This window comes from Pocillopora verrucosa, chromosome 2 (genome assembly GCF_036669915.1).
Source record: "Pocillopora verrucosa isolate sample1 chromosome 2, ASM3666991v2, whole genome shotgun sequence".
Taxonomy (NCBI): domain Eukaryota; kingdom Metazoa; phylum Cnidaria; class Anthozoa; order Scleractinia; family Pocilloporidae; genus Pocillopora; species Pocillopora verrucosa.
In genome coordinates this window covers 17181262-17209252 of record NC_089313.1, presented here as the reverse complement: position 1 = coordinate 17209252, position 27991 = coordinate 17181262, and the positions used below count along the sequence as shown (strand labels likewise).

The window sequence follows — 27991 nt, the reverse complement described above, 5'->3', positions numbered from 1 at the left end:
GTGAAAAAATAAAACTTAAAGCAAATGAAATCTTGTAGTAAGGATTCAAAGATAGTTTGAGTCAAGCAATTATCTTAGCCTTTGGTATCAAAAAGGAAAAAAAAACTTAGTCAGACTTTGATAGGAGAATTAGGAGAATTAGGAGAGATAGGAGAATTGGCACTGAAAAGCCCCTTTGGGGAAGTGGTCAATAAACGTATGTATGTATGTATGAGAATTTAATTTCGTTACAATTGTTATCAGTTTGGCATTAAATTCCTTCTATGCATTAAAATTTTGTGAACAGAGAAATCGAAAGCTGGAAAAGGTCTTGTTAAATGCAACGTGGCAAAGTTAGCGTAACCTTGTTTTAGTTTTAGTATAGAAATATAGCTTGCCAAGTTGTTTACATGTACCTTGTGCAAAAACTTCAAAGATCCAATTTCAACCCTAAGAGAATCGTTTGAAATTTAACTTTATTTCAAGAAGTAATTCAAATTTTGTCCAATTAAATCAGAGCAATAAGCCGTTCAAAATTTGTTTTGGAAATCTCTTTGCACAAGGCACTGTTCATAGATATTTGGCGAAAAATTTTAAGGGAAGCTATTTTGAATATTTTGTGAGAAATGTTGTAAGGGGAAACTCTGTGCAAATTCTCTCAAATTTTCCCGCCAAAAGTCTTAGTATATATCTTGACGCTTTTGATAATTTAATGGGAATTCACTTAACTAATTATAGAATATATAAAGAGAATAAAGATTTGTATTGATGGTTGTTTGACTTGTGGGAAAATAAAGATCACAATATAAGCGAACAACATTGCAGTGTTTATTCAGTATATAGATGAATAAATAGACTTCAGACAACTTGAAGATAAACTTTATTTTTATTATATAGTAAGGGAAAATTAAAAAAAAAAAAAACGGCGCATGCGTATTTTGGGCGCCCGTATTTTTCTAAGTTTTTTGGCGGGAAAATTGCAACGATTTAAATGGATGATACTTGCAGGGTTTTAAAAGAAAAAAAGACGCATGCGTATTTAAAGCGCCCGTATTTTTCTAAGTTTTTTGGCGGGAAAAATAATGTTTGATTAGGCGCTACCAAGGTCAAACGTAAGCAGAAGTTTTTGGTTTTGAAATAAGCTCAACTTGACAAAGTGACTTAACTAAATGAAGAAAATCTGAAATTTTTAGCGTCGACTATCAAAATGAAATCTTGTCAATTTCTTTACTGCGAGTACTGTTCTGTTCTCTTCAAGATTGTTACCGTTCGCAGGTACCTTGAAAAATTAACCTAGAAAATCTCTTTTCTGCCCATTCGTTTCGAATTATCTTGCCTGAAGGAGAAACTAGTTAACTTTGGTTTCTACCTTGGCTGTTAACTTGACTTTTGCTTGAATTATTGTCTTTAATTCTTTGAGTCTTGACATCAAACATCTTCCAACGAGCTGTGACAAAATGATAGAAAGAAAATTAATTTTTACTCTTAACATTTCCATAGCGAGTTGAACAAACATATGAAAACTTCAGTCATGTGAATGCAACTTAAATGATATATCTGAGTACATAAATTCACAAAATTCTGCTTCTGTTTCGATCGAACATCAGACTTAATCAACATAGTGTTACGTGCAATTTTAGATACGCTGAAAATTAAACCCTTTGGTTTAAATTGTACGCCATCCTTGTTTACCAAACAAGTTGCGAATTAGTGTTACACGAAACTTCAATTTGGTCGCTTGTAAACCAATTTCGAAATTCTTCACAACATAATTCTGGACGTATTACTTAAATGAAATTGCAAACAATTTTGCTTCAGAGTTATTTCTTTCTATTCTTTCAAAGAACTTGATGGGAAAAAAAAGTTGTTTGGGGTTCATTAAGGAATAAACAAACGTAAAACTCCCGAACTTGTCTTCAAATATTTATTAGTAAACGAACCTGCATTCAGATCACACTTCTATTTAAGTGAACGCACATGTATTTGCCGTTAAATGCAGCTTAATTTTGAAAGATTTAGCCTTGATCGTCAACAAAACCTCCAATTCTTTATACAGAAGCTTCTGTACGCTTAACTTTCAAGTTTCTGTCTCTGTCTTCAACTGTGAGTCTTATTATTTTCTCGATCAAATTTGTGATTCAAATTTGTTGGTGACATATTCACGCCCGCACGATGGTATTACAAAGGAATTTGTAATCTAAACGACCTTCTATCGGCAATAAACAATGTTGTTTTGATCATTAAAAATTAACGAACGAATAAAGCTCGTCTAGGCAGAAGATGTTCGGCTTGAATCGTTTAGATATGAAGACAATCATGAATCAATATTTCTATTTCATTTAGGTATCGTAAAATGGTAACTTACTTTGTTTTTTTGTTTTTTTTTCAGAAATGATCTTGTAGTGATTGTAATTCAATTGTATCAGTTCTATGTCTATCTCCACGTCTTCTTCTGTCCTCGTTATAGGATTTTGATGCTTCGTTATCTCTAGTTTTCTTTTCCGTGATGTCCAAAACCTTTTAAAAAAAGAAATATAGTTATTGATCACTGTAACGTCATGTTGCATACGACCAATTATATTTAGCTAAATGTAATTCCTATAGATATATATATAGGAAATAAAATTAAATGTAGACATGCATCTACAGTGTTAGGTGGAACAGCCCAGAGTCTAGGTAAACCGCTTAATTTCCTAGCTAAATACTAGTCTTGTGATGTTACATGTAAAATGTAGACATCTGCATACATACACGACACATTCACACACACTCACACCATTAACATGATCTATATTCAAAGACTTTTAAAGGTAGTTTTAATGTATCAGGTTAGTCAAGTTAGTCAAGTCAAGGCAAAGCTGTCAAAGCTCTAACCCTAAAGGATAACCGTCAAAGCTAATTGGTGTTTTTTTTTGTTTTTTTTGTTTTTTTTGCATCATTCCGCAGCAAATTAAAGTTCATTCAATCTCGAAACTAACAAAGAACATTATGTTCAAAAGTTATCTTGTAAATTGAAATAAATAGCATCAAATCCAGAAGTAATTAATAATACGTCCTGGAATCTTCTCGCTGATGGCCAAACGATTTATTCGTGATAAATTCTTAACTTTTTTTTGTTAACTTCACTTTACATATGATATTATTTGTTCGTTCCCGTCATACTGGTGAATGACCTAACATTTTATTTAACTTGATCAATTCAACTTGATTGTTTCCTATATTCTCCTGCCTGGTACACTTGACTTTGTTTTGAAATTACGAGGAGAAATTAAAAATTGATCACTTTTCAAAATAAACAAAACCATTTCTATGTATTGACGTCAGTTCATAGAAAACAGGAATGTCTTTCTTGGAGAGAAAACTTCTCATTAAAATGAAAATTTGATCTTTTTCTCTTTTTCTTTGTTTTGTTTTTTTGTTTTGTGTGTTGTGTTGTGTTGTGGTTTTTTTTTTTTGCATAGTGGACAAACCAGCCCCTACCAAAACTATTCAGATCACTAAGCCAGTGAGACAATATCTTATGCATATTCCTCTAAACCTGACGAGAAATCAGCTTGATCAAAGAGACAAAAAAAAAGAAAACAAATTAAATTTATGTATTTTTTTATTTCAATCTAGTAATCTACACATTATTTTGTACGGAAGAATCTGCGGGCTAAACAACGAAAGATTAGAGTCATGAAAAAGAAAACTAGCCGGCACAGCCATTTCAAATCGTCCTCGTCAGTTTCCGATGAAATTCATTTCCGGATTACTTTCGACGACTGATTGAAAAATTCCCATTTATTGGCGTCACTGATTAGTTTTGGCCCAAAAAAACCAGACAAATCCAAAGCATTTATTCTGTAGCCGGTTTTTGAATCCTTAAAATATCAATAATCTTTAGAAAAATTGTGAACAAGTCATGCATAGTACATTTTTATAATTAATTTTATTGAAGGCAAAATAACTCTAAAACTAGAGGCTAATTTGTTTGGACAAAGTGTATGGTCATAAGGAGAGCTCAGAACGTTCACAGAAAAGGAAGTTGTATCAATTCTCCAGACTTTTTCTCATTTTTTACGACAAAATGTTAACTGTATAGATTGATAATCAAAAATTCTCTGGTTTTTTTCTTTTTTTCACTCAAATGCTACCTGTGAAATGTTATGCATCACTGTGGAATGATTACCTCCCTTTTTAAAACAGCATTTAATAAAGCCTTTGGCTTGTCACACATAGATATGGTACCCAGAAGATAAAAAGACTTATCTTAATTATCTGATTGATAATGATAGCTACAGCCTTGAGAGGATATACTGTACATTGTCGGCTGCTAAGTAAAAGATAACAGGCATTGGCCAATGTGAGTTTTTTATGTCACTCCATCAACCGCTTACTTCAAGTTTCCAATATTTTCCCGATTTAATTGTATTTTGAGCTTAGCACAAATTATTTTGTACAAAAGAAACAACGGAAAATAGGAGTTGTGAGAAAGAAACTATCGAATCAAGCCGTTAAAAATTCTCCTCTTTGGTTCCCGATTAAACGCAATTTCGGATGACTTTCGACAACTTATTAAAAAATTCCCTCAATTAGGAATACAATCGGTGAACATCACGACTTGAGACTTTCACAAAATCTAAATTAGCCTAGCTTTTGTAATATTTCATATTTCAATGCATGACAACATTCATTCTATGTTTCCGATGGCTTGGTGCGAGGGGTTTGTGTTTGGCCTCTTAGTTTACTTCTGAGCTGGACTTCTAAACTAACAACTCAAATAACAACTCAACCAAGTTCAAGGGCAAAACTCGCCTGTAAAGTTACAATTATCACGCACGCTTAAAATGCCAATCAAATGAGTAAGACCTCAAAGCCAATGTACTCAACACACAATTACGTGCAAATCAACTTTGCTTGCTGTTTTCTGTGATATCTACCTCAATGATATTCAAAATACGCAATAAAACGGATAGCGTGATACATACCGTAGCAGTCGTCCATGTGCGCCTCAAAGACGTCGCCATTGCTTTCTCCAAACCCATACGTAGACCAAACATTTTTGATGAGGAGGACACTGAAGTTCCAATGACAGTCCTTTACGTCTAAGACTCTTGTGGCGACAATTTTTTCGACATAAGCCGATAGTTAGAGACCTTTTTCCAGGAGAAGCCAAAGTTTCGACTCCTCGTGTAGTAACGTTGGACAACGTTGAATATAAAATGAGGGCGTTGAAAAAATTTGCAATGCAAATCAAACTTCGGGCTTTGACCGTCTTTATTTGATGACATTTGGAAGATTTTTGTCTACTTAAAACTGACAACAAATTATTAGTTTGATACATTTGAAAAACAGAAAGGATGAACAGAAAACTGAGCGTGAACAATGATTACTAAGAATGAACACAATAAAAAAAAGTATTCTGAGTGCTTCAAAAGTTTCCGTCGTCTTTTAACTATAATTTGCAAATAATCGGCCACTAGTGGCCAAAATCCAAAATAGGCCATTACTGCCCAAAATCCAACATCGACCACTAGTGTCCGAAACTTCAAATCAGCCACTAGTGTCCAAAATTCAAAATGGGCCACTAATGTCCAGAATTCAAAATCGGCCACTAGTGTCCAAAATCCGGAATCGACCACTACTGTCCAAAATCCAAAATCGGTCATTTTTGTACAAAATCCAAAATCGGCTACTAGAGTCTAAAATTCAAAATCGGCCACTAATGTCCTAAATCCAAAATCGGTCATTTTTGTACAAAATCCAAAATCGGCTACTAGCGTCTAAAATTCAAAATCGACCACTACTGTCCTAAATCCAAAATCGGTCATTTTTGTACAAAATCCAAAATCGGCTACTAGCGTCTAAAATTCAAAATCGGCCACTAATGTCCTAAATCCAAAATCGGTCATTTTTGTACAAAATCCAAAATCGGCTACTAGCGTCTAAAATTCAAAATCGGCCACTAATGTCCTAAATCCAAAATCGGTCATTTTTGTACAAAATCCAAAATCGGCTACTAGCGTCTAAAATTCAAAATCGACCACTACTGTCCTAAATCCAAAATCGGTCATTTTTGTACAAAATCCAAAATCGGCTACTAGCGTCTAAAATTCAAAATCGGCCACTAATGTCCTAAATCCAAAATCGGTCATTTTTGTACAAAATCCAAAATCGGCTACTAGCGTCTAAAATTCAAAATCGGCCACTAATGTCCTAAATCCAAAATCAGTCATTTTTGTACAAAATCCAAAATCGGCTACTAGCGTCTAAAATTCAAAATCGGCCACTAATGTCCAAAATCCGAAATCGGCCACTGAGGTCCAAAATCCGGAATCGACCACTACTGTCCTGAATCCAAAATTGGTCATTTTTGTACAAAATCCAAAATCGGCTACTAGCGTTCAAAATTCAAAATCGACCACAAGTGTCCAAAATCCAAATCGGCCACTGAGGTCCAAAATCCAAAATCGACGTCCAGGGTACAGTATCCAAAATTGGCCACTAGAGACCAAATCCAAAATCGGCCACTACTGTCTAAAATCCAAAATCGTCCATTTGTGTCCAAAGTCTAAATTCGGCCACTAGTGTTCCACAGAGAAGAGTATGGAGAATATGCATACTGATGTTAGGGTGTAAAGGGTTAACACTCGGATGGTTAATTTAGATTTTCTTTCGGAAACGCATCCCTGAATTTCCTTTATAAACTGAAACCATCCAGGGCGAACTTTCGTGAAAGTTGTCGCGCTCTATTAAGAAGCGTGTTCAAAAATAAATTATTTCGTAACACTTTAGGCATGAAAGGATTCCAAGAGGTCATCAGAACTGAAAGTCGTTTTTTTCACTTTTGTTCAGCTAACATACGGGAGTTTCGGCCCGTCACGTCAACCTCAACGGACTTCAACGCGTGATGAATCTCGGGACAGGCTAGGTGAACACTGTGGGCAGCGGCATCCAACAATGGCTGCAACAGATCATTGATTTCTTGTAGAATAACCGGCGTCTGTAGACACACAGAACACGTCAGTTACGAACAGAACGAATAACCTAACGAAGCAAAATGAACAGTTAAATAATCAGGTGAGGTGTCTTACTTACTTCAGTCGAAATAAGTAAATTTAATCTGCGAGAGACTGGATCTGTTGAAGTCATTAGACGGATTTTGTCTGCAAAGAAACGAGAAGGTGATTTCACTTTTTAAATATCTAAACGAACTAAAAGCAAGAACCATCGGAAAAATACCCTATTAATCTGACAACGGAAAATAAAGGCGAGTTAGATTGCTTCAATACCTTGTAAGCGCGGCAAAAATCCACTCGGCGTTAGGGCTATCCCGAGGGATAACACCCGCTCCAGTTTATCACCATACGCGGTAACCATGGTACTTAAAGCTGAGGCATCAAGAAGTGACTTTAGGAAAACCAAGAAAAGAATCAATGAGAGTTGACCTGTTCAACTTATTTTTAGGTGTGGGCGGCCAAGAAAGAGAACAATTACAGACTTTTGTTATTGTTTTTCTTGTTGTAGCTATCCTATAAGGATGAAGACTACCATCCACCCTAACATAAAAACATTTTTTTATCATCACTACTTTGTAACGAAAAAAATTACATTCCAGAAGTAATTTTCCTCGTTACTGTAAAAATCAGCAGTTTTTCATGACGTGTCTCCTTCCGTTTTTTTATCGTCTTTCTATCGTATAACCTGCGATCAGCGTTCTTTTTGCGAGAGTGTAGCAGCGCAACAACACTCTCGCGTTCCTTAAAAAAAAGAAAACGGCTGCTCGCAATTTGCCAGATATGAAGTGTCTCCTACCGTTCTCTCATCGTCGTCCAACACCGGTCTGAATGCTCTGCTGACTTCCTCATTTACGAGGCTCTGTAGTGTCCTATTGACAGTACATAAGTACTCAAGTTGGGAGGCCACACTATGGAACATGCGCCATGCTTCTACAAGATACGACTGGTGCTGTGAAAACATCAAAACACTCACTCACTATACCATATCATACCGACTGGCCTAGAGGGCTTCCCAAACAACGGAATCAAAATCTAAGTATCGTGGTTTTCATTTGTTGGCCATTCATGAGAAAATTACCTCTATTAAGGGAACAGAGCGCTTTTCAACTGAGTGATGTAAAACCAAAACCAAGGTTATCACAAGTTACATTCGGAAGAAAAGACATTTTTACAGGGAATCAATGAGTACTCAGAGTAAAAACAGGTAAACAGCCTGAGGCGCGAATGGTTTACGTCTCACGTGATTCTGATTGGTTGAAAGGTTTAAGAGAGAATTTTCTCGACCAATCAAAGAGCGACGTTTTGCCTTTGAGTGGTCGCGGGGGTTGGCGCGAGTTTTCGAGATCAAACACAAGGAACGAAGCAACGAACATCCAACGTTTTTTCCAGATTACATTGGACTAAATTTCAAATTTTCAGAAGTTCTATTCACCTGGTTCATAAGCGACTTCACCATGAGCCACCGATAAACAGCCAATAAGTCATCTTCTTCCTTAGCTCGCTCTATGTAGTGATCCACGTGAACTAAACTAAGTACCAGATTCTCTCCTTTGCATGGGTCCGTGCGGTCCTTGGGTCCACAGCATCGTGTGTATAACGACGCCTATAATAACAGTCAATGTTGATGTTGAGTTCAAACCTCAGCGGAGTACCTCTATCAATGCTAACCATGCATCATCAACATGCACCCCCTACTGTTTTTTTTGCATGCGGGAAACTACACCCACTGATGAATAACGCATTTCAGTTCAAATTTCGTGAAAACTCGGTTCCGCGCATTATTTTAATAATTTTATTTCATTTTATTTTATTTAATCACTTTTTCATTTATCATTTGCTGTCTGGCCGTATTTTCTCGTACTGTTTGTAACTTACCGCATCCTGTCTTGAGAAGACTATTTGATAAAACGCCAGTGGATTGCTGTTTGAGTTATAAAACCGCTCGTAACTGAAACGATAGTGTCAAAAATAAACTGAAATAAAAAGTGATACAGTAACAGAAACAAAAGAATTCAATTTCCTGGATATTACAAAATAAATTCAACCGGTCATCTACTGTAAATAAGGGCCACGTTGTTTAAATCACGATAGAGCTAGTCCCGATTTTGGCGTCAACTTTACGCTCAATTTTGTCACTTGGGAGACAGTTTCATTCGAAAAATCAAAGCGGACAGTTAACATCGACGAAATAAATTCCAAGCGTGAAGGAAGTAGAACTAATACTAACGTAACCCCACAGAGTTTACGGTTTAAGATCGAGATGTTGCTAAGCAACACAATGCTTTGAGGACTAGTTTAGCAATATACACCCATACACCATACGGGACAGGCTAGTTGGCTCACCCTTGTTCTTGTCCTTGCAAAAAGTGCAGGCAAAAAGACTTCTTCACCATGACAAGCCGCCAATCAAAGGCAACATACACCTGTAAACACAGTTGTTAGAATTCAATGTTGCATATCCCTGTAGTTCGAACATGACAAGAACCTACGGACAGTTTAGTAAGCGTTTCTCAAATAGCCATGAGCGACGAAAGTGTGCAAACTAAAGGCGAAGCGTCCAAGGCTCCGCTGCTTAGCCCGTCAAAGCGCACACAAGACCGCCAGCTGCGCAAGCTAAGATGACAGAGGTACAAGGAAAACAAAGACAGAATATAAAGTTTGGATACATACTCTCAAATACAGAGACTGTTTGGATTTTACAGTGGAAATCAACTGTAAGAGGAAAGCTTTCTTTCTTTGAGGAGGAACAATGTCGTGAAGACTTCGCCTCAGAGTTTCTCCACCGAGGAAAAAACCTTCAAAAAACATCAATTATCAAAAATCAGAACTACAAGCAGTCATCCATGTCGTGCAAAAGAGTCAATCAAACTGTTGTTGAGAGAAAAATCTTTGAGCCCCACGATCTTAAAGACTGGGTTAGATTGCTAAGGCAAGAAGCACTACCCTTCATACTTAACACACACCATCTCGTTGATTCGAAGTACCCTAATCGAACAGCCTGCTCACGATATTTTTCAAAAAAAGACTGTTGCTTACCAAGAAAGAGAACATCTTCCTTTTCACTGAAGTCCACAAGATGCTCGTATACTACAAAAGCAAAAAAAGCACGCAAAGTTTAGTTGAGCGAGTAGTAAACTGGACTAGGACCTTTCACTCATTTTCTTTTTCTCTCACAAAATCCCACTGCTGCTGACTGTCACCCTGTCTCACTTGGAGCACACGACAGCATAACCGTTCACATGCGCTGTGTTAAAAATAAAAAGTGGCACGTCAGGTTTGGACAAAGGGACCTTTCAAGGAAAATCTTATCAAAAGTTTCAACCTGAAAATTTTCCAGTATAAACGTGGTTGTCGAGTTCACAGCCTTTCTCTTATAAGAGTAATTTTCCAGGATTACTCGACAGACTCCTCTCCTTTTGCTTTCCTTAGCTCTGTGATTGGTCTACAAAACTCGCGCCACCTTCTCAAACAATCAGATTAAAAGTGAATACTAGTCGCGACTGGGTCACTGGCGTTTTAAAGCCGTTTGCTTCTATTTACTAAACGACTCCTAGTTATATTTTCCTTTCCTATGGTTACCTGGGTTGATTTCTTTGATCTTAGCTTACTGACACTCAATCGAAATGCACTTTATATGAAACTGCAGAGAAGTTAGTAAGGATTTCGTCTCACCAAGTTTAGCGAAGTGTTGTATGGCTTCTGCCTTCCTGTTACTTGGACCTTGAACAAAATAATGCTCCTCAAGGTCCACATCGTGTAAATATGGCATCATACGACCATAGATGGGGCTAAAACCACACACACCCAGGTCAACAACAGTCTAGAAAAATGAATTTAGTAGTGAAAAAATTTAAATCAATCGAACTTTATAATTTAAACAGTTAAGTTTACCAGGCTGTTATATTTCCATACGCCTCTTACTCGGCAGCTCGTGTCAGTATGATGTAAATGTTTTACATTGAATGCAAGTAAGCTGGTATTAATGAAAACAACCTTCACATGCCTTTTTAAATGCACTAAATCGTCCAATAACAAAAATATGCCACCAACATTCAAGTTACTCTTAATCTAGGTATTCAGTTAACCAGAAATATTCAATAACTCAAATAGTCCAAAACAACTGCTCAGCCAGAACCGGAAGCATAAGTAAACTTACCGAAAAACCTGCAACCGTGATTCTTGTGCTGACTTTGTTGGCAACACTGTGCAGTCTGGAACGAAGGGTGTTATAATGTCTCCCATCCAGCGCTGCTATCGCACTTACCGAGCCTGTTGGCCAATAATGGCACGTTAATAAAACAATATAAACAATAACAACAATACCATCCACAACAAAAAAACCGAAGTGGTAAAGGAGTTCTGTATGTGAGAAGTAAGAGGAGCGGGTGGGGGAAGAGTCTGAATTAGTTTTTGAAAAGATGAAAATAACACTAATCACTCACCATATGCTTCAATGCCAGGAATATGATACACAAAGTTGTCTACATCGATAGGTTGAACAGAAGTTGTCACAAGTTTGGACAACAGCTTTGCAGGTTTCTCTCCAAACAGGTCCATTCTGCAGCAGAGCAAAGACTGTCAGAGGATGATGCAAAATGAGCCAGGCTGGTACAAACGGAGCTTTCCCTTATTTATACACCTGACTAGAACAATTTTCAAGTGAGTCTCTAAAGTAATCCGAAATTGTTTTGATTTTGCTTTACTGTGATTACTTTGCTTTGCTGTGATTGGCTCAGAAAACTCGCGCCTCTCTCTCGACCAATCAGATTAAAAAATATCACCAATCACTAATTTCAGTGACACTCGCTTTTACCACGTTTCAACCTAACATTAGTATTTGTATGCTCTGTACTCTTCTCTCAACATTTGTTATGACAATAACAAGGATAATTTGTTCAACAATCGAGAATTTTTTAGATGCGGATCATTTCCTCTATTCTAGAATCCGAAGTTGTTTTGATTTTGCTTTGCTGTGATTACTTTGCTTTGCTGTGATTGGTTCAGAAAACTCTCGCCTCTTTCTCGACCGATCAGATCAAAAAACATCACCAATCACTGATTGCAGTGTCACTCGCTCTATTCTAACGACCTTGCTGTTTGATTCCTTGGTACCGTAAGGAGAAATTAGATGTTAGTCACTACTAGAATAAAAAAGGTTAAGCTATCTGTTATCTTACTTCATGGCAGCCACGGAGAGTTCAGATGTCAATCTAGGGTAAGGATTTGGAGGGATGAACTCCTCGTCGGTCACGAGGTCAACTAAAAACTCGTGGAACACTTGATCAAGCTTCGATTCAACAAGGTACTAAAATAATCAAGGGTAGAATTCTTATTTAAAACGTGATCTTTAAAGAAGCTACCTAATGGTTTGTGTACTATGAAAAATGTAAATCAAATTTTTCAAGGTCTTCATTTTCAAGAAGTATTAGATGTCTCCATCTTTAGCCATTCCTGTTCCTCTAAGGTTTACGACTTCTTCTTCTTAGAGTTTTTTTTTCTATTTTGCTTTACTTTGGACCATGGACATTGTGAGCTGTCTATACATTACACAAAATTCCTTTACCAGAAGGAATTCTTAAAAAAAAAAAATAATGATAGTATTAAGCAAGAGTGGAAGAAAACTTCCAAGAGGAAAGAGTGAACTAAACAGAATCACAGATGATTGAAAGATTGACAAAGGATGGAAAAAAATTGGCGTGGGTTGGAAGTGACGAACCTAGAACTGATGTACGTTAACATTGGCAAATCCGTTTACCTGCATCAAAACAGTTTCCTTTGCAATGACAGCGGGTGCAGCGATAGTTTTAGCCTGTTCTTCCACAAACAACACTGAAAGATTAGAAACTAAATTATTAAGTCAGAATTAACTTAAAACCAGAGATTATCTTGTCCTTCTTTATAGGTACGTAAAAGAGAGTTTTCCAAAACGATACCAGCGAAGCAAAGAAAAGCAAATGCCATCTTAGATAACTTTTGACAATTGATAGTAAGAGCAATTTTCCTTTTAGTTTCGAAAATTATCCGATATTACGTTGGTTTGCTTTACTTCGCTCTATGATTTGTGCAGAAAAAAAACCGCGCCATTCTCTGAACCAATCAGATGAAAAACTAAAATCAATCACGAATCGGTCGCCCGCGTTTTCCCGCGCTTCAGGAAGTTTGGTTGTTTTTACTTACTGCATGACTCTTACACGTATTTTTCTTTCTTCTGATTGGACCGTCGTTGTGACTACTTTGCTTTTGGTTTTAAGACACTCAATCGAAAAGCGTTCTAAATAGTATACACGTTTAACAGCGTACCAAGCTTATCGTGGGTGATTATGTCCGCTCTTTCAGCTCCATGTCCAAAACTGTGCTGTACGATGAGAGAGTTGTTTTTCTTCACAGGAGGAAAATATTTCTAAAAAAGAGAAAATAATGTGTTTCATCAAAACCTTGGGTTCAGTTACTGCCATTCAGGAACTATGTGAAATGTTTTCAAAGACAAATGAACAAATAAGTTATGACCAATAAACACAGTAAGATCGAAGATCGCTTTCATATTCACGTCTTTATCCGCAGTTCAAATATATGACTTTCATATATTCACAGCCGTTTAAACACGGTAAGGTTACAACAATTCAAAATAACTAAATATATCAAATAACAATTCCATCTAACATACCACAAGAGAGGAACAGCAGGACAAAGTATTGTCTATCAAGCCAAGGAAAACTGTCTCACAATATCTGTTAATCACTTCTAGTCCTCTACTGACCTACAAGAATTCAACAGAGACTGCTTCACAATTCACTCAAATACTGCCCCGAGAGCGTCAGGGAGAACCTACGAAACCCAGTCTCTAAGATTCCCTTTAGGCCACTCTTGGAAGTGAAGAGAGTCTAAATTAAATTAGATATACCTCTGCAGTAAGCGGTAAGCTACCAGTACTCGTCTTCCCCTCCAAATGAGGATTTATAACTGTCATGGCATCCAGCATATTAACCAGTTTATTACCACAATACAGAAAATCCTTGCTCTTCTCCTTCCTACAGTGAGACAACATTTCACGTTACAAGCAGTACAAGGTGCTCTCAACCCCTCCACCCTCTCCCAAAACTGACAAATATGTAACTTCTCCTCGAGATTCCAATATATTATCTGGCATACGAATTATAAGAACAGACGACCTTCTATTACAGCTAAAGGATTTTCACTTGATATAATGGTCGTTTGGGAGAAATACCGACCTAATCTTGGGAGTTTAAGGCGTCATGGTCCAGCACTCTAACCATGCACACTATTGCGCTACCAAGATGGTCTCATATCCCGTTAAAGGGGCTCTGTCAATTTCAGTCATGGAAAAGACTGAATTTGCAAATAAAAACACAAATCAATATGAAAACGAAATCTTGTTCTCACAGGGAATTACAGAAGAAGTCCTTCAAAGAATGTCTGTAGCCCATGAGATGTGTCTGTAAAATGTCTGATGCACCCATCTAAAAGAGATAAAGGAAGTGTTCTTATAAGAAAAAAAAATATTTGAAGAAAGATATCATTTGTTTTGTTTTCCCTTCTTAGCTACAGAGAAACTCACTGGTAAGCTGGATCATATGCTTGATACTTATCCAATAAGTGTTTAGCATACTCTTTAAATCAGCAATGTCAAGTGCATTGTCAGCATAAATAAATTATCCAAGATGTTAAATTGGAGGTCACTCATCCAATATGAAAGATGTAATTCATTTTGTCACAAGCACAAGACAAGGGGGAAAATGAGTCCTCAACAAGGAATAATATCTAACATCATTAAATGTTATGGGGTAATGCTCTAACAATGAGCTTAAGATAAAGTAATGATTACTTAGATAATCTGTTTCAAGCATCCTGCATACTGCTAGAAAGCCAATCGTGTTTATTAATTTATTTTAATCTTTCTTGAATTGAAATTGTTAAGATCAAGTCTACAAACACATTAATCTCCACTAACCCCACATGAAATAAAGAAGGTCACAAGATCTTGAAGCACTTGGTTTTGCTGCATCACAAGGTGAAGTTGGTAAGCTGTGCTCCTCAGAATTCTGTAGGCCTCCACTAGACAATCCTGGCTCTCACCATCCTCCCTTAGACAAATTTGAGAATGATAATTATCATCGTCTTGGTAATGAAAATAATAACAACAGTAATGAAAATGATAAAAATAATGTAAAATAACGGTGAAGAGTTTCCTTAAAGGATGATTATTTCCTTCATTCTACACTCCATGTTTGATTCAGGGCTGATATTGTGAGGAAGAATTAGATGCTAGTCACCCTTAGGGGCTAATACATTATTCAGTGCACCGGTGATGAGGGTAAAAAGAAAACAGTGCATCTTCTACACAGTCTTGTTGTAATATTTCACCCCAATTTTCTACACCAATTTACATAACAGATAAAGGGAGAGTCACAACTAAAATCCAAGGAGTTAACACATTGGTACAGCAATGGCACTGCATTGGTACAAAGAAACATGCACGGTTGAGAAATACGAACCTGTTAAGAAGGATCTCGAGAATAACCAAGTGCAGCATTCTAAAGAAATCAGTTCGGTCTCCAAGCTCAAATATTTTGTTATTAAGGTAAGTTCTGCAAAGCAATCGATTAGATTGTTAATGTCTTCCATCGTGTAGTCTGATCAACCAGGCAAGAGTAGTCCTGAAAGCATTGCTGTTAGTAGTAATGATTGACCGTTGAACATCCTTCGCTCGAATCTGATGGCGACTTCTGCTAAGGATGTTAAAAGGTCATTCACTACTACTGACAACAATCTGCTTACTTACCTGGATGATCCGACAAAATGATCCAATGTTCTCAGGTTCAAACTGTTTACCGTATTGTTAATGTATGACAACCACAGTGTATGGGGTCAAAACAAGAGAAACCTTGGTTTCAAAATGTATTCCTGAGTTAATAAACGCGCCCCTTTAAATGATTGTTAATGGGTTTGTTATGGTAGTATCTTAAACATCTTTTGATTATAGTCGATCAGATCGTTAAATTAGTATCTTAAGCCTCTTTAAACTTCCGCTCAGGTTTTCGAAACGTCAGTCACCACTATAGACAGCAGTCCTTCTCAGGACTACACCCACACGGACGATCAAACTTCACCATCAAAAAGTACCCCCGGGCTCAAACCGTTTACTTTATCAGATTGTTACGTTAAGGCGGGGAAATACGAGATACAAAAACCCTCAACTTGTCGCGCAACATGAGCAAATTTGTTACGTGACAAGTTGTGAGTTTGATGAAAAACGAGCATATTTAGAGTATCTCTCGCATTTGAAGATTGTAGTTGAACAGATTGTTACGTTAGCATCTCGCGCATTTTAAGATTGTAGTTGGTCAGATCGTTACGTTAGTATCTCACGCATTTTAAGATTGTGGTAAATCAGATTGTTACGTTAGTATGTTACGCATTTGAAGATTGTACTTGATCAGATTGTTGCGTTAGTATCTCGCGCATTTTAAGATTGTAATTGATCAGATTGATACGTCACTATCGCGCATTTGAAGATTGTAGTTGATCAGAATGTTACGTTAGTATCCCGCGCATTTTAAGATTGTAGTTGGTCAGATCGTTACGTTAGTATCTCGCGCATTTGAAGATTGTAGTTGATAAGATTGTTACGTTAGTATCTCGCGCATTTTAAGATTGTAGTTGATCAGATTGTTACGTTCGTATCTAGCGCATTTTAAGATTGTAGTTGATCAGAATGTAACGTTAGTATCTCGCACATTTGAAGATTGTAGTTGATCAGATTGTTACGGTAGTATCTCGCGCATTTTAACATTTTAGTTGATCAGATTGTTACGTTAGTATCTCTCACATTTTAAGATTGTAGTTGATCAGATTGTTACGTTAGCATCTCGCGCAATTTAAGATTGTAGTTGGTCAGATCGTTACGTTAGTATCTCACGCATTTTAAGATTGTGGTTGATCAGATTGTTACGTTAGTATCTCGCGCATTTTAACATTTTAGCTGATCAGATTGTTACGTTAGTATCTCTCGCATTTTAAGATTGTAGTTGATCAGATTGTTACGTTAGCATCTCGCGCATTTTAAGATTGTAGTTGATCAGATTGTTACGTTCGTATCTAGCGCATTTTAAGATTGTAGTTGATCAGAATGTCACGTTAGTATCTCGCACATTTGAAGATTGTAGTTGATCAGATTGTTACGTTAGTATCTCGCGCATTTTAACATTTTAGTTGATCAGATTGTTACGTTAGCATCTCGCGCAATTTAAGATTGTAGTTGGTCAGATCGTTACGATAGTATCTCATGCATTTTAAGATTGTAGTTGATCAGATTGTTACGTTAGCATCTCGCGCATTTTAAGATTGTAGTTGGTCAGATCGTTACGTTAGTATCTCACGCATTTTAAGATTGTGGTTGAACAGATTGTTACGTTAGCATCTCGCGCATTTTAAGATTTTAGTTGATCAGATTGTTACGTTAGTATCTCGCGCATTTTAAGATTGTAGTTGATCAGATTGTTACGTTCGTATCTAGCGCATTTTAAGATTGTAGTTGATCAGATTGTTACGTTAGGATCTCGCGCATTTTTAGATTGTAGTTGATCAGATTGTTACGTTAGTATTTCGCGCATTTTAAGATTGTAGTTGATCAGATTGTTACGTTAGTATCTCGCGCATTTTAAGATTGTAGTTGATAAGATTGTTACGTTAGTATCTCGCGCATTTTAAGATTGTAGTTGATCAGAATGTTATGTTAGTATCTCGCGCATTTTAAGATTGTAGTTGATCAGATTGTTACGTTAGTATCTCGCGCATTTGAAGATTTTAGTTGATCAGATTGTTACGTCAGTATCTCTCGCATTTTAAGATTGTAGTTGATCAGATTGTTACGTTAGCATCTCGCGCATTTTAAGATTGTAGTTGATCAGATCGTTACGTTAGTATCTCATGCATTTTAAGAATGTCGTTGATCAGATCGTTACGTTAGTATCCTGCGCATTTTAAGATTGTAGTTGATCAAATCGTTACGTTAGTATCTCGCGCATTTTAAGATTGTAGTTGGTCAGATCGTTACGTTAGTATCTCACGCATTTTAAGGTTGTGGTTGATCAGATTGTTACGTTAGTATCTTGCGCATTTTAAGATTGTAGTTGATCAGATTGTTACGTTAGTATCTCTCGCACTTTAAGATTGTAGTTGATCAGATTGTTTTGTTACCATCTCGCGCATTTTAAGATTGCAGTTGATCAGATTGTTACGTTAGTATCTCGCGCATTTAAGATTGTAGTTGATCAGATTGTTGCGTTAGTATCTCGCGCATTTTAAGATTGTAGTTGATCAGATTGTTACGTCAGTATCGTGCATTTGAAGATTATAGTTGATCAGATTGTTACGTTAGTATCCCGCGCATTTTAAGATTGTAGTTGGTCAGATCGTTACGTTAGTATCTCGCGCATTTGAAGATTGTAGTTGATAAGATTGTTACGTTAGTATCTCGCGCATTTTAAGATTGTAGTTGATCAGATTGTTACGTTCGTATCTAGCGCATTTTAAGATTGTAGTTGATCAGAATGTTACGTTAGTATCTCGCACATTTGAAGATTGTAGTTGATCAGATTGTTACGTTAGTATCTCGCGCATTTTAACATTTTAGCTGATCAGATTGTTACGTTAGTATCTCTCGCATTTTAAGATTGTAGTTGATCAGATTGTTACGTTAGCATCTCGCGCATTTTAAGATTGTAGTTGGTCAGATCGTTACGTTAGTATCTCACGCATTTTAAGATTGTGGTTGAACAGATTGTTACGTTAGTATCTTACGCATTTGAAGATTGTAGTTGATCAGATTGTTACGTTAGTATCTCTCGCATTTTAAGATTGTAGTTGATCAGATTGTTACGTTTGCATCTCGCGCATTTTAAGATTGCAGTTGATCAGATTGTTACGTTAGTATCTCGCGCATTTTAAGATTGTAGTTGATCAGATTGTTACGTTAGTATCTCGCGCATTTTAAGATCAGATTGTTACGTTAGTATCTCGCGCATTTGAAGATTTTAGTTGATCAGATTGTTACGTTAGTATCTCGCGCATTTTAAGAATTTAGTTGATCAGATTGTTACGTTAGTATCTCTCGCATTTTAAGATTGTGGTTGATCAGATTGTTACGTTAGTATCTCACGCATTTTAAGATTTTAGTTGATCAGATTGTTATGTTAGTATCTCGTGTATTTTAAGAATGTAGTTGATCAGATTGTTACGTTAGGATCTCGCGCATTTTAAGAATGCAGTTGATCAGATTGTTACGTTAGTATCTCGCACATTTTAAGATTGTAGTTGATCAGAATGTTACGTTAGTATCTGGCACATTTGAAGATTTTAGTTGATCAGATTGTTACGTTAGTATCTCGCGCATTTTAAGATTTTGGCTTATCAGATTGTAACGTTAGTATCTCGCGCATTTTAAGCGTGTTGTTGATCAGATTGTTACGTTAGTATCTCGTGCATTTTAAGATTGTAGTTGGTCAGATTGTTACTTTAGTATCTCTCGCATTTTAAGATTGTAGTTAATCAGATTGTTACGTTAGCGTCTCGCGCATTTTAAGATTGCAGTTGATCAGATTGTTACGTAAGTATCTCGCGCATCTTTACATTGAAGTTGATCAGATTGTTACGTACATATTAAGATTTTATCTCGCACATATTAAGATTTTAGTTGATCAGCTTTTAATGTTAGCACCTTGCGCATCTTTAGATCGTTTTTGATCAAATATGAAATCACAATTTAGTGAGAACTACACGAATAATATTTCTCCTCTATGATAAATTTTGAGTTGAAAGTAATTTCTCTTACTTAATAGCTCCTACTGGTTCATCACCATAGGGTCCGGTAGCTGGCTGACCGACATCTCCTTCACTTGAGACGAGTGATGCAGCCTGACTTGCTACCCTAGTAACAGCACTGGATCGAGGCTGAAGATTGGAGGTGTTTCTTGACCCATTTCTTCTTGACCTTCCTGTATCATGACTCCGAATTCCTTGACAACAGATATACGTACAAACAACTTAAGGAAGAAATTGTAGTCTAGATAGGCCCAAACTTTTTAACAGCACTAATCAACACTGTGGCCCCTAGAGTGACTAGCATCGAATTTCTCTTCACAGTGCCCCCACTAGGCTTACAGTCAAGCCGCCCGAGAGTCATCTCGCCCGAAACCTGAGTCATGTTGCCCGTAATTTTTTCCTAAATGATTACATACCAAACGAACAACGTTTCGTTCTGTTTTTGGAAATGAACAACGTTTTCCTTTATTGTTAGGGACGAAAAACGCGTTTAGAATCTTCATGGTGTCGTTGGAAACAAAGAGCGCTTTAGTGATGAAAATTTCTCAACTTTATTGCCTATTCACAGTCTGAAATTCTGATCTTTTTAATATTTGTCTCTTCGGGCGACTTGATTTTTTCTTTTCAGGCGACATTACTAAAATTTCGGGCAACATGACTCAGGTTTCGAGCGACATGACTTCGGGCGAGATGACTCTCGGGCGACTTGACCGGTTACCCTCCACTGTATCAAACATTAAGGCGGTAAGAATAAAGTATATGATCACTAGTGAAAGAAGATCTGGATCATCTATCCAATTATCCTTGTCAGTATCAGGAAAGGTACGGAGAACGATATGGGGAATATACATAATGTTATTAGGGTGTGAAAAGTTAAATTTGTTTTTTTGCAATACTGAATAAGTACGATAACTTTCTTCCTCCATCACAGTTCACAATCCATACAGTTCTCCTTTGGACATGTCAACTATCACTCTAAGTCGGTAACATTGAGTAAATAAAGATATTACTAAATAGAATAGGAAAGATGGTAGATTTTGCGCTCGGCAAAGAAGTAGAGAAAGACGTTTTTCGTCTCGTCACGAGCGTGGGACTTGGTTGAGGCTGGGCGTATACATTGCAGTTAAGAGGAAATATCGATTTTCTCAAGTCTCCCCTGTGCTAAAGCAGCGTTACGAAAAAAATCTTTCTCAAAAATGAATGTTTGCTTCGTACATGACCCCTAAACTCAGGTGGCAGAATTGGTGGCTTTTTTTGCAAATTAATGAAGTCACCAAATTGTCTTCTTTCTAGCCATGGTATCCAAAACACTAGCAGCTTGTAGCGCCAACATGAAGCAATGATTAGATAAAGTACTTACTCGCTAAAGACGCCGGTGTAACCAAACTTTGTTGCTGAGGTTCTTCCCAACCGGCAAACCAAGACAAGTACTCTTTAATATGGGAACGAGTAGAAAAGACTCCTTGATATGCACTCTGGTAAGGATGTACAGACATTGCCTTTGACCTTCAAACAAAAAAAATTGTATTATCACTCCAAAATACTTCCCACCATTAATAATTAATGGTTTCTACCTCAGACAAAAGTCTTGGGGCACTTCTGCAAAAGTGTGTGTAGCTAAGAGAACATATCCTTTGCAGCCTAATCAATTTCCCCCTCTCCTCTCCTTCTTAAAAAGTTTGTTTAGTTGTCCTTTGCTGTTGGGGGGGTTATCTCTTTTTCATCTATGAGGTATGTATCCGACATGTAGAGAGAAGTGTGTAGTTGCTGTCTTAAGGACTTATTGGCCATTATAAAGCTTAATGGGTAAATCAAACTGCATCCTCTATCCTCGTTCTAGTTTCTTCACTGCACTTCAAATGAGGCCAGTTAATCCCCTCCCTCCTTCCTCCCAAAACAATATCAACTGTTTATGAAATCAGGACAATGCAGTTGAATAGCAATGTCAGTCAAAATGCAAAAGTCATGTACAAAGTAGTTTTAGTTGGCTGATCATGACAAGTCATTGAAATGCTAACAGGCTTAGATTGTATAAAGCACTTCCACAACTAGATTCATCTGACACTCAATTCAAACTGCTCTAGTACTTGGGGTCACTTTCGAAAATCAATACATCCTCTTGTCAGGAACCCAGTCCAGAATAACTGCAAAGAGCCAACAACTCTTTTTTTGCAAATTGATTGATTACCTCTCTCCTTCTGTCTTTATGAAATTCAAGTTGTACTGTTTACATCCTCTTCTGTAAACTCGTCTCTCAGGTTGCATCCTGAACATGCACTGTAATTAAAACCAATTCTATGAATGTACAGAACAAGAATCAATTTTTGATCAAGTAGTCTGATATTGAGAGTAATTCTCACAAGACTTGTCAGTGATATTCGCTAGTGTGTTTTTATCTGAGTTACTGAGAACAGCAAATGTCAAGATATTGTGTAACATAGCTCTTGGGAGATGGTTTAAGATTGGCAGTTCATGTTTGAAGGTTAAAAATGCTAGGAAGTGTTTGTCATGGAGCTAATCTAACACAATAAAAAACTGTACCTGAGCTTCAGCAACTTTCTGAGCAGAGGCAGTAGACTTGACAAGCATCAAAAACTGATCCTAATAATGTACAAAATAATTGATAAAGTTTTCTTCCAAGGAGGAGAAGATGCCAAAAAACTAAAAAAAATAGGTGAACTTATAATATATTTAGAAAAAAACAATCATAGTTATACACCTTTATTTCATCAACATTTTGATAAGTCCAAAATTCATCAATCCATTTCCCTCTATTTCTTGCATCTTCCACTGGAATGGTGAAACCTAAATTTTGAGAAAAATCAGTGAAAAACCATGTAGGATAACCACCAAAATTAATTAGTACCCAAATGTGCCTTTAGTTTGAGTGAATTTCAATTCAGGGAATGATTATTTTGAGGTTGAAGATTGAGGCCACTGGGTAAAGTTGAAGCTTAAAAACAGTTTCAATCTATTTTCAACAGTTGAAATTAGTATACTGTATATCACACAGGTTAATAGCCCTTTTTGTATGCACAGATTGGCTAGTTGGGAATTTGATTAGCAAGTACTATTTACCTCCCAGCAGCTGAAGAGACAAAATTGTGCCTCAACAATTTAATTCCCAACCATTTTTTGGTATATTGACAAAAATAAACTTTCAATCAATGAATAATTGCTAACTAGTCTCTGTGGATCAAAGTAACAAACAGTTTTGACTGTTTTTTATTGTCAGTACTAATCTTTCAGACTGAGTGTAAATTATATCACAACAGGAAAGTAAAAAATAGAATTGAAAAAATCATACTCACCCAGCAAAATGTGTGTATCAGCTTCACTCATCTTCTGGAGATCCGTTAACACTGCTTTGGCAAATATTTCTGAAGCCTACAACCAGCATAACAAAAATTAAACCCAGAGTAGGCTGTATATTTCATGCAACAGGCTATTAACAAATGAGATCGAATGGATTATTTAGGAAAGTTCTTACAAGTTGATACTGACTGAGTATGCAAATTATTTCTGAAAGTGCAATAACCTTAAGTTTTGTCAAAAAAGAAAATTTTTGTCTCTAAAACCAAAAATATTAGTTCTGTGATTTTCCCTTCTTTAACCTTCACTCTCAGACTTGTCTTACCCATAGTTAAAATAATCTCTTAATTTTCAAAGGTTTGGGGTAGTTTTATTGATCTTAGCTCTACACAACCAACTTTTCCAGAGCAAAGTATGCTGTCCTCAAGAGAGACCACATATAAATTTTATAGAAGTCTGTTGTTCATTAAAAATGTTTTTTGAACAAGCCTATTGCCTAGTTTGTTCTTCTTACACACTGGTATAAAATTAAAAATCAATATCACATGTTGCTCTTTTGCTTTACTACAGCTATAGACAGACACTTGCCACAGACCTAAAGAGAGTATGTACCTGATCTATATCTGGGCCACTGATGGCATATTCCATCCTAATTTCAATGCTCTCTGTGTTGTTTACAGGGTAAAGGCTTCCACCAAACACACAAGGACCAATCAGAACTGGAAAGGGTTTCTGTACAATAAACTAGTAAAAATATACTTAAGTGTACTTTTTAAATAATTTGCATTTTAGAGGGCATTATTATCAGAAAAACTGGATAAAACATAAGAATACTCATTCAAAACATAAAATATTACAACATTGCAATCAAGCTAATCCCTCCCTCCCTCCCTAGAGTACTCTAACTGAATGACCAACTCAGAGTGCATCATTCTCATTCATCTACAAATAGAATGTTAAAAGTAAACACAGCATTTCATTTAGTTAATTAATAACCACCATCAGCTTAAGAGGCTCATGTGGCCAGTGGTCAGCCCCTCAAATGCAGGCTCAATTTGATAATTGCAGCAACATCTGCTGTTTTAATCACCATTGCCAGGTTTCTGGAATGGGAGCAAATGGTTGGGTTGCAAGGATTTCCTAGCTATGGGGACAGTATTTTACTTGGGGGCTGGCTTGACTTTAGAAGACCTTAGACACCCCTACTGCCCACCTTTCATCTAGTCCAAGCAACAAGTTAACATGATTCAAACTCACCAAGTAATCTTCGGAGTCCTCTGTAGAAACATCAGAGTTCATACTTGATAAAAGATAGCCAAACTGACTAAGAAACTCTGTGTTTACAACATGCAATAAAGCTGATAGACCCCAATGAGCTGGACTGTCTTGGGTGCGAGAAATGTAACCTCCTATTGTGAATACTTGACTTCCTAGAGGTATTATTTGGATAATGAATGAACTAAATCAGTCATAATACATTTACAATCAGGCCTCTTTTCTCAGTTCTATGCTGTTAATTCTCTCAAGATAAGGGTGTACTTTCTAGTGAAAAGTTCTCTTCAATGAGAAGATTTACCAACTTATCCCTTGAGCAGGATCGAGGGCCATACAGCAAATATTTGACTTAGGGTCATGACACAGGGATCAAGCCCAGCCACTTCTGTACTTCATGATCAACCAAAAGCCAAAAGTTTCAGTTTCCTTTCTGTTCTTGCCTAACCCAGGCATTAGCATTTTATCAAACAACTGCCACTCTTTCTCTTTCTACTTCTTTTAGCTCACATCACATCATGGGGGTTTTTGTCCAGTCATATAAGGGTATTTTTTGTACTTTTTTCCATTAAAGGTAGGTACAGGGCTGTGAGGGAGGCGCAGTGGCCTCATGGTTAGTGCGCTCTACTCCAGATCGGGTGGTCCAGGTTCGAGCCCTGGCCGGGGTCATTGTGTCGTGTTCTTAGGTAAGACACTTTACTCTCACAGTGCTTCTCTTCACCCAGGTGTACAAATGGGTACCAGCAAATGTGCTGGGGGTAACCCTGCAATGGACTAGCATCCCATCCAGGGGGGAGTAGCAATACTCCTAGCCTCTTCATGCTAAGAAAACTGGAGTTAAGCACTGGACCCATGGGCCACTTGGGCCCGTACAAAGGCTTTACTTTAATTTTACAGGGCTGTGGCAAATACATTAAGATACTTAACTGTCTGACAATCATGTTTTAAAATTAAAAACAAGAAATATAACATATTAAAGAATTACTAAATGAGGTAAGTACTTTATTTTGGAATTTATACCTATCTTCTCAAGAATTGAAGTGCTATCTTCTCCAAACAACTGAAACCTATGTGAAATTGATAGAAATTTGAAACATTTTTAGCAAAATGTTACAGTGGATAAGTGAGAGAAAGAGATGAGAAAAGGGAAAAATAAAATATTTCAAAAAAGCCAGTAACACTTTATGAAACAATCTGTACTAAATAATCTCCAATCTCTTAGTTCTAAATCAAGCAAACACATTGTAAAGAGATAACAACCAAAAATCAATGCGTGGGTATACCAATGTATGTTTTTCTCAGTTTATACATTATGATAATTTTTCTACAAGGAGAGGATTTGACTGAAGCTGGTGAAAGTTCTGTATCAAAGGTTCCATAGTCCACTTTTTTGGCTGTTCCTCGAAATATCCTCTTTCACAGATAAAAGAAATGGAAAATGTTATCAACTAAATATGATTCTAAATTCTCAGGAGTAGGCAAAAGGGAAATTTGATGATATGAGCAGGAGGTTAAGGCATTTGGATCTTAGGAGTTAAAACTAAGAGAAATTTAACAATAGAAATGATATAAGTTCATGTACCTCTCTGCACACTGTCTTGCCTGCCAAACCAACTCTGGATAAGGGTTGTAAGGTAATTCCTTCCTGTTTATAAGCTGTTTTATCCAGGATTCTAGGACTGCTACAACACCTGTTTCATCGTAGTACTCATTTATTATGACATCTCTTCCTTTTCCACTGGTGGTTGTACTGGACAGAGTTAAAGAACTCCTAAGATAGGTGGAGTCCAAATGAATATTTTGATTATTGTGATCTCAGAAAGCAACAAACATTACATATTGGAGACTGGCTGGTCTATTTTGTAGGTTTCTTTGCTCAGCTTGGTGTTGAAAGCACAAGCAGCCAAATTAAACTCAAATCCCTTTCATATTAGAAGGAACTAATGGGTCAATATCAGTATCTGGGCAACTGCCTACCTACCCCTCCCCTAACTCAACAACAGTCAATTGATAACAAGTCAGGGTTAATGTTGGGTTAGGGGAGGGGTAGGTGGGCAGTTACCCAGATACTGATATTGAGCTGAACTAACAAATTACCCTTTGACCTCAGAGAGTGACAAGAATGTAAATTCTCATTAAAATATCACCCCTGAATCACAAATTAAGGTCACAAGAATAAAGGAAATGATCACCAATGAAAGAAGCACTTAATTTCTTAAAAAAATTCTCCTTGTCAGCAACTTAAGAAATCTTAAGAGAAGAGTAAGGAGAACATGCATTCTGATCATGTTAAGGTTTAAAGGGTTAAGCAGGTAGTACAATCCCTTGAAACAATTAGATTTAACTGGATTCTGCATTGAATTCTGATTGTATTACTTAACACTCATTAAATTAAATTATAACTTTCAGATCTCTATCACAAGATAGTTTATGAGGGTAAAGCAACCTGAGTGCAGGGGTCAGATCGCAAGTTAAAATTTTACTTCCTGTTGATGGTCCAAAGTTAAATTGAAATAAACATGCATCAAATACTGATAATTCTCCATCAGTTTTGTCAATAGAAATATGCCTCTCTTGCTATGGTCATTCAAGTATTAAGTCTTGTGAGTCTTGAGATCTTCCATAAACCTTCTTCACCTAGCCATTTTTTCTTTTTCTTTTAGGGACCTTTTCAAGGCTTAAGGTTACCAAATAGTATCTTTGGAAAAAGCAAAGGTTGGAGCCCTGTACATAATTGTGACCTTAACCCTTTAACTCCCAAGATCTAATTGTTAATTCTCCTGCTGCTACTGCCACATTTCCTTGTAAATTAGTTATGAGAACTTAGTGCTTGATCAAGATAGCAGCTTCTACCTGATAAGTTTAAATATTCTCATTACCTGTTTGCTGAAGAATGTATGGATATTGTAGGGAGAAGTTTTATTTTAATCACTTCTGGGAGTTAAAGGGTTAATACTCTGTAGTTTTAGCCCTACACTGTGCATGTAGAACATATCACTCTCATCTTAAGGCTAGCTAGAGCACTCCAAGCCGATTGAGAGATTAAAAAAGAAACTTCTATATAACTCTGTTAAAACTATACCTGGATAGTGAGCTCCATCTAGTTGATGCAGTCCCGGGAACATCAAAAATGGGTGTACGATACCCACCATTTTCACTTCCTTGTACAGAAAGTTCATCATCGTCCTAAAAAAGCACGAAACAAAAGGCAACTTTCCTACTTCAGAGACATGCTATAGTCAATGTCCTTACCAAGAGTGTATACATGGTCTTTGGGTCAAAGTATTCAGTTAAAACCAAAGCTTAAAAAAAGTAAAGTTCCTCACTCTGTTTCTGTCGCGGCCGCCATTAACTTCTGTAGTCGCTTGTTCGCTGTCCACGTTTCTACTTCCCCTACTGCGACTAAAGCTAGGTTTCCCACTTTCCATACTTTCTCAAACTCAGAGACGTAATTCTTTGCATTTTAGGAGGTTTCTTAGCTGTTGTTTACAACTGTACGAATTGCCATAAACACAAGAAACATAGCTGATCGGAGTCGAGGAGGAAAGGTCAGTCTGGATGCTAGCCTCCAGTCTCTTTCTCGAATT

The 27991-nt window shown here is 36.8% G+C and overlaps 1 protein-coding gene across 1 annotated transcript; it reads right to left on the bottom strand.

The window, feature by feature from the left end:
• Positions 1 to 474: 474 nt before the first annotated feature.
• LOC131792847 (uncharacterized) lies at positions 475 to 27939 on the bottom strand. Its single transcript, XM_059110259.2, has 34 exons — positions 27731 to 27939; positions 27487 to 27590; positions 25987 to 26175; positions 25425 to 25471; positions 24390 to 24562; positions 23745 to 23876; positions 23132 to 23207; positions 22540 to 22625; positions 22362 to 22421; positions 22009 to 22097; positions 21181 to 21326; positions 19831 to 20014; positions 15494 to 15586; positions 14950 to 15082; positions 14382 to 14458; positions 13882 to 14008; positions 13645 to 13737; positions 13281 to 13380; positions 12736 to 12809; positions 12158 to 12285; positions 11423 to 11538; positions 11137 to 11249; positions 10653 to 10800; positions 10017 to 10067; positions 9651 to 9775; positions 9324 to 9403; positions 8856 to 8928; positions 8413 to 8583; positions 7777 to 7929; positions 7254 to 7371; positions 7060 to 7127; positions 4950 to 6964; positions 2345 to 2496; positions 475 to 1426 (listed from the first exon to the last, which is right to left on the bottom strand). Exons 1-32 carry the CDS (start codon positions 27830 to 27832, stop codon positions 6803 to 6805), a joined length of 3591 nt encoding a protein of 1196 aa, XP_058966242.2. The 5' UTR covers positions 27833 to 27939; the 3' UTR covers positions 475 to 1426; positions 2345 to 2496; positions 4950 to 6802.
• Positions 27940 to 27991: the final 52 nt, after the last annotated feature.